An 11,570-nucleotide genomic window follows, 5' to 3' on the forward strand; every position below is an offset into this window, starting at 1 on the left:
ATTAGTTCTGGTTCATGACCTTTCCACTGGGAATATTTGCCCAGAAGCTGCCAGAAAGGATAAGTAGCTTAGAGAAAGCCTTTTATTTCTTAGAAACTTTTAGAAACCTAGAGCCTTTAAAAACAGAAGAGTAATTACTCGGCATTCATTTCAGGATCATCAGCACCTTTGATTCCAGAGTGTCTGCCTGTCAGCACGGAAGGGAGCCAAGAGGACACAGACTTTGCAGATCCTCCTCAGCAGATACTTAACTTTGTTCTTGAAAGTGGCACATCTGATGTTATAATATATCCAGGTAAGAGCAATAACCCTTTATCCACATCAATAGGTAGAAAGTACTGGAAAATCGGGGCTTTCAACACAGTATTAAGTTTCCTCATATTAGTTACTGATAGCTATGATGGGCTGAAAACTATCATTTGTTTCTTGCCAGTGCTGACTTCTTCCATGGAAACGCTGGTATCCCCGAGTTTTCCAGTTAGCTTATGTGGTAAGTAGAAAATGATTTTTTATATATACAGTGCTTTGGATTGGGAGAGGGAGAATATCACTTCTACCCAAAGCCAATTCTCCTCTCCAGGCTTTACTCATATTGACCTTATTGAGGAAAATAAAGATCAATGGCGTTTCCTTCTTTGTATTGATCATTGGCTGCTTAGTCTAGTCCAACATACAGAGCAGATAAAAGATTGTAAAGCTACGGGTTCAGCTATATAGTAGCAGCCAATCCACTGTGTTTGCTATGAAGTCCAGTTTCTGAAAGAAGTCTTCTTGTCTAGTTAAATCAATACAGCAAACAATACAAAAGCCCATCAGAAGTGGAAGTTGTGCTGGTAGTGGCATGGCCTGAGTGCCTTAAACGCCTGGTGCTGGAAGCCAGAGTGCAGTCAGCTCACATGGATGCCCCCAAACCAAAATTATGATGGCACATGTAACTGAATACAGAAGCTTGATACACAGAAGGCTTATAAGGAAATCAGAGCCTTGTTCAGGGGATAAGAGGCCCACCTGTGGTAGAAAACTCTCCTCAGACACTTTTCTTCCAGCCCTCAGAGCTCTTAGAACAGGGGTGTTGATTTCAGTGGTTGATGATCTCAGTATACCTTGGTGATCACAGTTACTTGCAGCTTAGTACAAGTATCTGTTGCCCTCTGGTGGCGACCACCAACCGAAATAGCAACATAACCCCTAGCTTTGGGGAAGTATTTGTAGATTATATATACAATACTAATAATTCAAACTGATTTACAGCAGCACAACATATGTGACTATGTTGCAAACTTCAGAATTCCAAATGCAGCAGAAAAAAATAGCACATAAGCTACCAAACCAGTCTCTTTTCCTTTTAAAAATATTAACACCTGTTTGATTTGGCGGATGCTGCTTCCCATCTAAATGTCTCATTATACCTTTTCTTGGTTTTCATTCTTCTTGTTTTTATTTTATTTTATTTAATGAAATAAATAGTAAGCCAAAATCAGCCACTTGCCTGAAAACTGGCATGTCCCCTCTTTATTTAATATCTTAAGTTGTTTTTTATTCTACAAGGTGTGCTATTTCTATATTAAATGTGTTCTTGCACTGGGAAAAGCACTTGCTTATTAGAAGTCTGCTAGAAGCAACTCTGAACTATAACCATTCCAACTGTTGCTGGTGTGCAGAGCAGGAATGGATTGGGTTTTTTTAACTACATTCTACATCAGGATGAACCAAATATTATGGTACTAAATACATCTGTACAAATCTAGAGAGATTAGCCTGTTTGGGGGTTTTGTATGGGTTTTCTTTGTTTTTTCCATCTCTCTGCTGAGTGTGATTACCACAAGACTATTGATGAGGTTGAGTTTGTTACAGTGTCTTATCAATTTAATTCCGTCCTGCATCTGCAAAGATTTTCCTACCAAGTTTTCTCAAAACTAATACTCTGTCAGTAACAGTCTACAGAAAACATGCTTGCTCTGAAAAACTCCCAATTTCTTTGTGTATGGCAGACACTGCTCATCTGGCCGGGTGCAGAGGTCTGCAGTAGTTTGAAACCAGGCAAAAAGAAAAATGGACAGTGACAGTACTTCATCAGGAAGAGTAATGGGTAAATTCACACTTAACGCTTGGTCACAGGTGTAGAATAACAAAAGGACGCTATTGCTTTGGATGACATAAAGAAGTGAATGTGAATTTGTGCACAACACTGACATTTGAAAAGAACAGCAGATGTCACCTTGTTGTGATAGGTCTTCTGCTTCATACCACTGTTGGTCATCTTGTTTGATGTCGTATTGCCTGTAGCGGGTTGTGTCAGCCGAATCGGACTTCTGTGAGGATTTTTTCTTCTTTCCCTCGTAAAACAAACAAGATATCTCTTTCTCTGGAGGATACATAGTTTATGTTGCAATGAACTCAAAAATTTGTATTAGCCCTACTGTTAAAATTAGTGAAGCGGCATGAATGACCATCTAGGTGTTTTCAATCAGATCATTTTGTTTCTCCAGGTCTGGAAATGTTCAAAGAAGTCCGAGTTCCCCCAATTCCTTCTGAAGAACCTCTCAAAAGACCAAGTGAGTTTAGATCTCTCAAGCTTAAAACTTCCAGTATTTTTTCCTAATTTTTCTATGTTTCTTTCCATACCGAAAAGCTACTTTTTCTAGTAATTGTCATTGAACAATTTGTGAAACTGTTACAAGTGTCTGAGCACAATTTCCGTTTTTAAGATGTTAGACTTGTCTACCTTTAGATATCTGGCTGTAGTACCTACTTAGGAGGTCAGTGTATATGCTGTTCTTATCAGATGTGTAGATACCTCCAGAATTATTCAATTCCTAGGTCTCAAAGTGTCTATTGTGCCTGCACTCCTAATTTGAGTACCTGCAGCTGGATGGGATAAATCCTGACCTACGTGCTTTATGGGAACTGATGTATTTTGAACATATTATAATTAGTACTTAAGCCACTCTGAAGCAACGGTGTGATTTGTGGACTGGTTTCTTCAGTTTGTATGTGCTTTTTACTTCCTTAGAGCCAGTGGAAGATTTCTGTGCATCACTTATGGAATATTTCCGAGATGTGTGCAAGTCTGTGGCCATGGAGCGTGAAGTAGCTCTTGATCACCTGTTTATTGATGGGACACTTGTTCAGAGCCAAACTGAAACCAAGACTGGGAAGAACAGCATAAAAGCAATGGAAAAGGAACTGGTAACTTGCAGTCTGCAAGGGAAGGAAAAAGCAGCTCTTACAAGAAGCCAAATATTTCAGATCCCAGGAGGTAAAGACTTAGAGACTAAAGTGATTGTGGTGCTGGGAAAAGCAGGAATGGGCAAAAGCATTCTTGTCCAGAAGATCTGCCAGGACTGGTCCAGTGGAGAGCTTTCTCAGTTTGAATTTGTATTTTGGTTTGACTGCAAACAAATAAGCTTGCCTGAGAAGCGATACAGCTTGAAGGATCTGCTGCTTGATTTTTTGGTAAAACCTCAAGAGGGAAGCAAAGAGATCTTCGAGTACATATTGCAAAATCCTGCTAAAGTCCTCCTGGTTTTTGATGGTTTTGAAGGGTTGCACGATCATGAGAATTTTCCCCGTTGCTCGGCCAGCCAGCCTGAAAAAGCCTTGTGCAGCGTCAAGGAGCTGCTTTCAGGACTCATCCAAAAGAAGATCCTCAATGGTTGTACTTTATTACTTACAGCAAGACCAAAAGACAAGGTGTACCAGTTTGTGTCCAAAGTGGATAAGACCATTGAATTAGTAGGATTTTCCCCTCAGCAGAGGGAATTGTACATAACCAAATACTTCGAAGGATTACCCTACTGTGATAATGCACTGAACTTAATCAAGGAGCGTGAGTACCTGTTCAGTCATTGTTACAGCCCTGTTATGTGCAGATTTGTTTGTTTTCTGTGTGAGACAGTACTTGAAACTGGAGACAAAAACCTTCCTTCAACTCTTACTACAGTCTTCCTGAAATTTGTCCAGCAAAAGATGATGCCTATGCAAACAGATGTTACGGCCCTGCAAAATCAAGAGAGTCTTGCTACACTAGCCCGTCTAGCCTGGCACCTTGGAGAAAAGCACCAAAGTGCCTTGAAAAGTGATCTTCTTCCTTCTAAGGAAGTTAAAGAGTTTGCTCTGAAACATGGATTTTTCTTGCCATTTGCATTCCCCAACCATTCAGATACTGGAGAAGAGGAATTTGGGAACACATTCTCTGATTTTGTCATTCAGAATTTCCTGGGTGCGCTTCACCTTATATTAGCAGAAGAGATCAAGGATAAAAGTCTAACAAAGTACCTGTCTTTTCCATCCAAGAAGAAAAAACCTTATAACTGGTTAGATTTAGTGCCTCGATTTTTGGCTGGACTGTTGTTCCTCCAGGATGACCCCTGCTTCTGCTGCCTTTCAAATAAAGATGTAAAACAATCAACCAAGAAGCAGAAAACACTCTTGAAGTATATTAAAAGGCTGCAGATAAATGAGCTCTGTCCAGAGAGGTTACTCGAGCTCTTCCATTGTATTTATGAAACACAAAGCAGTTATCTTTTTCAGCATGTGGCCTTAAGGCTCAAGCCAGACCTGTCTTTTCTGGGCGTAGTTCTTACTCCACCTGATGTCCATGTACTGCACTCTGTTTTAAAAAGGTCAAAAAAAGAGTTTTCCTTGGATTTGCGAAACAGCAGCATTGACATACAAGGGCTGAAAGATTTGGTCGGCCTAACGAATGTGGCATCCTTCAGGTTGGTCACTCCTTGCAGATAGTAGACATATACACGTAGATATCTATATGTAGATGACATTTTTATGCAACAACACCAGCCATATCTGTTGATTTTGCATGTTTTGCCACTTCACAGGGCCTCCCTCAGTGATACCCTCAGGCTCTGGAAATCTTTAGAGCAGACAAAAGACTATGAACTGCTGAAAGCATCAACAGAGAAGTTTGTTCTTGATCCCTTTAAGGCAAAGACAATGAAGGACATCAGTGACCTTTCAGACCTGGTAGAGATACAGGACAAGATGATCAATTGGTAGGCTCGTTTGTGATCAAAGGTCCTCTTAAAATACTAGTGATTTAAGAAAATATGGGTTCACTGATGGTGCTGGAGAGTGGGGTCCTCTGCTTGTCCAAAGGAGCCATAACTAACGCTGCACAAGCTCCTGGACCGTCCCAGAGTCTCCCACCCCAGCATGTGGTGGTTGTCATGGCCAGAGGAGCAATGACAGCAACATGCAGAATTTGTATTAAAATTGCCAATAAAAAAGGCAGCTGTCATTTTTTTTCTTCAGTTTTCTTTTTGATCTCTGAGCGCACTACCTTCTAATTGCTTTCAGTTACATAACTTGGGATAACTGATTTGTCCCCCTTGTGTAGCACCTGGGCCATAAATGAAGGATTGTTTTGCACCAGTCACAAATGACCTGAGTGAGTCCTTTAGCTCAGACCTCAGTCAGTCCTTCAGCTCAGGGGGGAAAAGCTTGTGTTACGTGATCTATAAACCCTGGGTTTCATCCCTGCTCATAATGTGGCTGGGGGATGGGTTGCAATGCAAAGTATGCACAAGTATTTTGGTGTTTTAGGGTTGTTGGTTGGTTTTTGGTTGGTTGGTTTGCTGGTTGGCTTTTGTGGGTTTTTGTTATTGCTGTTGTTGGTTTGTTTTCTCCTTTTTTAAAAATTTAACTGAAAATGATGACTTAATTTTAACAAGATATTTTAATAGAAGATATTTTAATTAAATAGATATTTTAATTAAATAGAAGATATTTTAATTAAAGCTATTTTAATAAAATGCACACCAAAAAAAATCATGTTTGACAGAAAATACTTCATTTAGAGGAATGTATTTTTAAGTTTTATTGGAAAAAGAGCAAATGACTGCACTATGGAAAGTACTTATCAGATTGCAATCAATTGAATGAAGAAAGAGTGGAGCGGAAGTTATTCTGAAGTTCCTCGTTCCTCAGTTAACACAGCAGTGGTTTATCTCCTGTAAATTTTTACTAAGAAATTATTTGTAAAGCACTATTTTATTCACTAAAATATTTCTCATACTTTGGTTCTGCTGTGATTTATTTAGTGTGCAAGATGCATCTGGATGCAGCAGCTATGAAATTCCTGCCATCAAAAACCTCAGAAAACTAGAATTTGCGTAAGTGCTGTTCCTCTCTGCTCATTGATACGTGATTACACTGCAGACTGAGAAAAGTCGTGGATATTGGTACAGTCATTGAGCTGGTGTAGAGTTAGTTTATGGTAAAGCATTAAGTAAACATCATTTATTTCTATTTTTCTTTTCTCAAGTAGATTTATTAAGTTACAGACAAACCTCAAAAAACGTCATTTCTGGCTCCTGTGGTGATATGGATCAACATGGTTGTATCCATTTGTTTTGATTTTACTACAAGTTGGCTCCTTATCACCAGATGTAGATCTTGTGCCACATCTTTGTGATCCAGCTACCTGGGAAATACTTTTTTCCCCAGAAATGCTTAACTTTTCTATCTGAGTCTTCTGATGTAATTTGCTGCCCTATCAGAGAGAATAAAGCCAGAGAATGCCTCCGAAATAAAATATTTAGCACCGTTTTCCTGGAAGAAGGAAGATTGACTTGGAAACACTGACTTTAGAAATGAGCTGTAGTAACACTTCTTTTTTCCCACAAACTGTAAGCAGCCTTCAAGGTTATTGTATTGCTTAAAACATCCGGCTATCGCGTGTGAGTTAATTTGGACAGAAATCACACCAGTGCAATGGAGAATTCTCATCAGGTCTTCTTCTGTTTCCTGCTTTTCATATCTGACCCACTCTAGAACTGTTATGCTTGGCCTCACTTCTGATTTTATGCTGCTTTCTCGTCTTATTTTCTCTCCTACTTTCCCTTTAGTTTAAATTTTTGGTTAAAATTCCAATCCTATTAACTTGGCTGAACTTGTGATACCAAGGAAACTCCAAATCAGAGGTTAGCATCTGAGGGACAAATGTTGGAGCTGGAGGACTGAAGTTCAATTTATGCTTTAAGCTGCAGTAAAATGTTGATCTGAAGGTAGTCTGAATTGCCAATTTTTCATCTCCATTATCAATATTGTAATACTTAAAATGAAAAACCTGTAGGGGGAAAAAAAAAAGAGAAAGAACAGAAATACAGGAATCTAGAACAAGTGAGATGAGTCTTGCAAAGAGTAACAAGAGAGTGGCAAATGCAGGTACGGCTGCTCCTGTGCAAGCAGTTCTGCTCTATTTGACCTTGGCCTTGGGGCTTCACAGCAGAAATCCTTGCTGCAGATTGTGGGGAACGGCTGCTTCCAAGGGCTGTAAACTAAGCCTGCATTTGGGGCTGCAGGGGAAGAACTTAAAAATTCATAATGTTTGCTGCTTCTGAGCATGTAAAAAGCGCTGCATGTCTTTATTTCTTTCTTCCAGGCTGGGTCCAGCATGTGGCCTACAGGGATTCCTAAAACTCGTGGAAATTCTTGCAGCATTTCCATCACTTCAGCATTTAGAGTGAGTAATGCTACAGATTAACATGCCTGATGTTGCTCCTCAGCAGCCCTTGATGGTGGGGGAGCTCAGGTACTCAAGAAACATTTTATTTACCAACAAGACAACTTGTTTTGATGACAAGAATATAACCACAGGCTAAAAGCTCATGCTTTTTATCTCCCTTCAGACACTTGGAAGTAGTTCCTTCAATACCTCTTCAGTCATTTCCCCCACGGGTTCCTCAGAGGTTAAAAGCTTGTGGGAAAGGCTTAGTATTAATACAGAGCCCTCGGGGTGCTCCCCCTTCCTGCCACGGCACCGATCAACACCACCTTCGGGGTCAATTATTTCTTCATTCCAGCTCCACCACGCGCCCCAGCCCCCGGCAACCTCCTGGTGAGGCTTCTGGGGGACTCACAGTCCTGTCTGCCCTGGGAGGGAACAGGCCCCCTCCTGACTCACCAACACTGTTAAATTTGGGGGTTAACTTCAGTACTTGTGCTGGTACTGTGCACCTTTCGGTGCCAACAGACATCCTGAACTTCTGGTAGAACCTGGAAGAGATTGAGCTTTGTGGATTTGATACTCAGCTAATATCTGGTTTTGTTCTGCCCACCTATTTTCCCCCAGTCGTTGTCCCTTCCTTTACCAGGAGCAGTATTAGAAATAGAGATTCAAGAACTCCAGTTACTATTTATTCTTTTGTATCTATGACAAACCAGCTGTCCCTGAATTTTTAAGCTTCTTTACGCAGAAACAACTGTAGCAACGATAGGCAATATCCTGCCATCATCTCTGTGGGAAGATTACTGGGTTTTGAGGGGAACTTTAGCCTTACTGGCTCAGCCCATTGACTGTCTATATTGTATGTGGCCTTTTCATGATATTTTGGGAAAACAATAAAGCTCCAAAATTGGAACGAGTTCAATGTATCCCAGTGTTGTCTGTCAGATTAGAACGGGATCCAGTATCTAAAACTGTGACTATCTGAAATTCTTTCCATCTGGATACCTGAATGAGGAAAAACTTCATTTCAATTCTATGCCCTATCTGGAGAAGGTGCTGTTCAGGCATCTGCTGAATTTTGTCAGTTTTGTATTTCTGTGTGCTCAGGAAATCTCATTTCAGCATAGCTGGAACAGCTATTTCGTAACCATTTTAATATTCTTCAGTGTATGGTGGAAGCAAGGCATTAAGTGCTACCATTTGCATATCAAAGGAAATGGGTCAAGCCATTCAACCAGTAAAAAATAATCTTGCACTGTAAATTTGGGAAGCAGAAAGCTGCTTATTAGAGAAGCTGTAATTTGTGTGATGCTTCTTGCTGATTGAGGCTACTGCAGAGAAGCAGCTTCTCAAGATACATAGAGTGGTCTCTGAGGTGAATAAACTGCAAAAATGTAAATAAAAAGGGAAGCTAATTCTCTCTTTGTCATCACCCAGCCTTGATGCTCTGAGTGAAAATGGCATAGGAGATGAAGGAGCAAAGAGTCTATCTGAAGTCTTTCCAACCCTGAAATCACTGGAAACATTAAAGTAAGTGCAAGGTTGACAGTTCTGGAAAATTTTGAAAATATATAGATTAAACCCAGAGCCCTAAGGGACTGTGTGTTACCAATTATGGCTGTAACTAACACATGGGCATGGAAGACCAATGAGTCTATGGACATACTTAATCTGTGCATTCATTACAGAAATAGGTTAATGCTATGGCAATTCCTTATTTCCCTTCAAGGGCCATAATTTGTCTTTTTCCCTATATTTGGTCTAAACAGACTGTCCAATTATATTCAAAAAAATAAATCCCCACATTGTAATAAATTAGAATAAATGTGTTCCACTAACAAAGCAATCTCGCTTACTGTAGCTTATCACAGAATAAGATAACAGATGTGGGTGCGGAGAAACTAGCTACAGCTCTTCCTTCGTTGTTGTCATTAAAGACACTAAGGTAAGTAGTTACGTCCTGTTTAGTTGGTTTATATAGCACGTTTCATACCGCATACTTTACTATCTCTATTAGAAATATTGAACATGAAACAAATATATACGCTGTGCAGCAGCCCAGCTTTTGACTTCATTCTTGCACAAAGCCTTTAAAGAGGAGAGAAATATATGACCCAGGAATATACTGAGGACTGTACTGATTTTTAAATCCAATCCATAATACTCACTGATGAATAATACTCTGTACAAATGTGCGCCTGGTGCCATGATCTACTGTGAGCTTATGTGGAGCTTGCTAAGCGCAGCGCTAAGCCCTAAGCCAGCAACAAGGTGGTGTGTTTGCTGATATGGGACCAGTGGTTCATCCCACTTCATTAAAATGTCTGGCGCAGGCCTGGATGAAGTGTCTCTGGAGAGAATGCAAGAAGCCATGGTGTGCAATTCTGGAATAATTTGCTCCCATGGAAATCCTTTCAATGCTATGCTCTAAATCTTTGAGATTCATGTTCTTGCAGATTTTTAATTTGATCTAACGTAGACAGAAATCTTCTCATCATTCATGAGGAATCTAGACCTATTTGTGTGTAGCTGTACTAGCTCAAGAAGGGATGTGACCGTTTGTCTCACTTGATACAGAAAATATCCTATTGTGTTTTAAACATCAACTGCAAATAGATAAAGATAAATTGGAAGTTAAGACGTACCAACCAGATCTGAAATTCCTTGATCTAATATATAACCTGTTTACATTATCCATTCTTCAATAGTGACTAAACTGGTTTGGTTTCCTGCAGCTTGTACAATAATAGCATTTGCGATTTTGGAGCAGAAAATCTTGCGAAAGTTCTTCCTGCGATGGCATCTCTAAGAGTGCTGGAGTGAGTATGAAATCTTTGGAGATGACCTGGGAAAGCTTATTTGCTTGGATACTGAAATTTAAATCTTCCATGCTCAGGGTAGAGGAGACAGAATTTGTGGAAGAAAACTTCAGGGCAATTTCAGAGGGAAAATGTGGCTGTGCAGAGTTCAGCAGTTAGTGGTTTAAAAGGATTAAGGAGCAGTTCACCACAAAAAAAGTGAAAAATTGGTTTTAAGATGGGAGAACAGGGCGATGGGGAGTTGGAGAAGGACCTCGGCTACAGAGAATACAGAATCACTCAGAGGAACTAACTTAATCAAGTTCCAGTTTGACCTTCTGAGTATTTTATTATGAGCTTTTTGAATTGAAGATCTATTTCTTTTTCTTTCTTCCCCCATCAACAGATAAGCCCATAGAAAATTTTTTGTTTTGAATGAAGTGTTGGATTACACTGCTACATGATGTGATCTGGATTAACAAAGGTTTTTTGGGTTTTTTTCCTCAGGGTTCAGTATAACAAAATCACTGGTGTTGGAGCCCAGCAGCTGACTGACAGCCTGCGCAAATGTCCCCATATAAAGAACTTGGTGTAAGTCTCTTGATATCCTGTTTGCTGTATCTTCATTCTGTAAGTTGGGTTAGAATTCATGCTAAAGCTGTGTCCTGTATTTGTCAGATTTATAAGAGGCGTGAAAAAGAAGACAACACCAAAATACAAAAGCAGACACAGAAATGTTATAAAATGTTGTCTCTGGTTTCAGCTGAATTAAGTCCCAATTGTCCCAGGCGAGCAAGCTTGTCCTGCTTTAAGCACAGTTTGCATTGAGCCTCCCTTTGTTAATCTCTATCCTACCAGAGTACCTGACCTGCCCAGCGCTGCAGGACTTGCGTTTGAAGGCTGAACAATAAACAGCCATCGTCAGAGGTTAAATAGGCTGGAGCTGCCAGTGTGCGTGCAGGGGAAGGGAGTTTGGTAGAAAGATCAAGAACAGTTATGGAGACAGGACTGTAGCGTGTCCTGTATCAGGTTATGGAGCAGTGAACTGCTTTCTTGTAATAAACCTCATATCGTAGCTTAAATACTTTTATAGATTGATATTCAAAAGGGAAAGGCAACTTTTAAAAAAAACTAAACAAAACAAAACACATATGTATCAAATACATAAAAAAACCTGTGAAGCAAATTACGCTTCTTAAAATCTCTTTCCTTTCTGAATTTGCCCTTACAGGATGTGGAATCCCACCATTCCCTATGGAGTTCTCGAACACCTGCAGCAGCTGGACTCTAGGATCAGTGTGTAG

At 40.0% G+C, this 11,570-nt stretch overlaps 1 protein-coding gene across 1 annotated transcript in view; it reads left to right on the forward strand.

The window, feature by feature from the left end:
* CIITA (class II major histocompatibility complex transactivator) overlaps positions 1-11,570 on the forward strand; it is a gene marked incomplete at its 3' end in the record, with an annotated part of 29,507 nt that extends 17,937 nt beyond the window's left edge. The window contains exons 8-18 of the mRNA XM_080353857.1: positions 155-295; positions 2,490-2,555; positions 3,014-4,721; positions 4,839-5,012; positions 6,060-6,131; positions 7,403-7,483; positions 8,906-8,998; positions 9,330-9,413; positions 10,204-10,287; positions 10,774-10,857; positions 11,498-11,570. Of these exons, the coding sequence (XP_080209983.1) occupies positions 155-295; positions 2,490-2,555; positions 3,014-4,721; positions 4,839-5,012; positions 6,060-6,131; positions 7,403-7,483; positions 8,906-8,998; positions 9,330-9,413; positions 10,204-10,287; positions 10,774-10,857; positions 11,498-11,570 (2,660 nt within the window). The remainder of the gene's footprint in view (positions 1-154; positions 296-2,489; positions 2,556-3,013; positions 4,722-4,838; positions 5,013-6,059; positions 6,132-7,402; positions 7,484-8,905; positions 8,999-9,329; positions 9,414-10,203; positions 10,288-10,773; positions 10,858-11,497) is intronic.

The sequence above is a fragment of the Nesoenas mayeri genome (genome assembly GCF_963082525.1).
Source record: "Nesoenas mayeri genome assembly, chromosome: 15".
Classification (NCBI taxonomy): Eukaryota; Metazoa; Chordata; class Aves; order Columbiformes; family Columbidae; genus Nesoenas; species Nesoenas mayeri.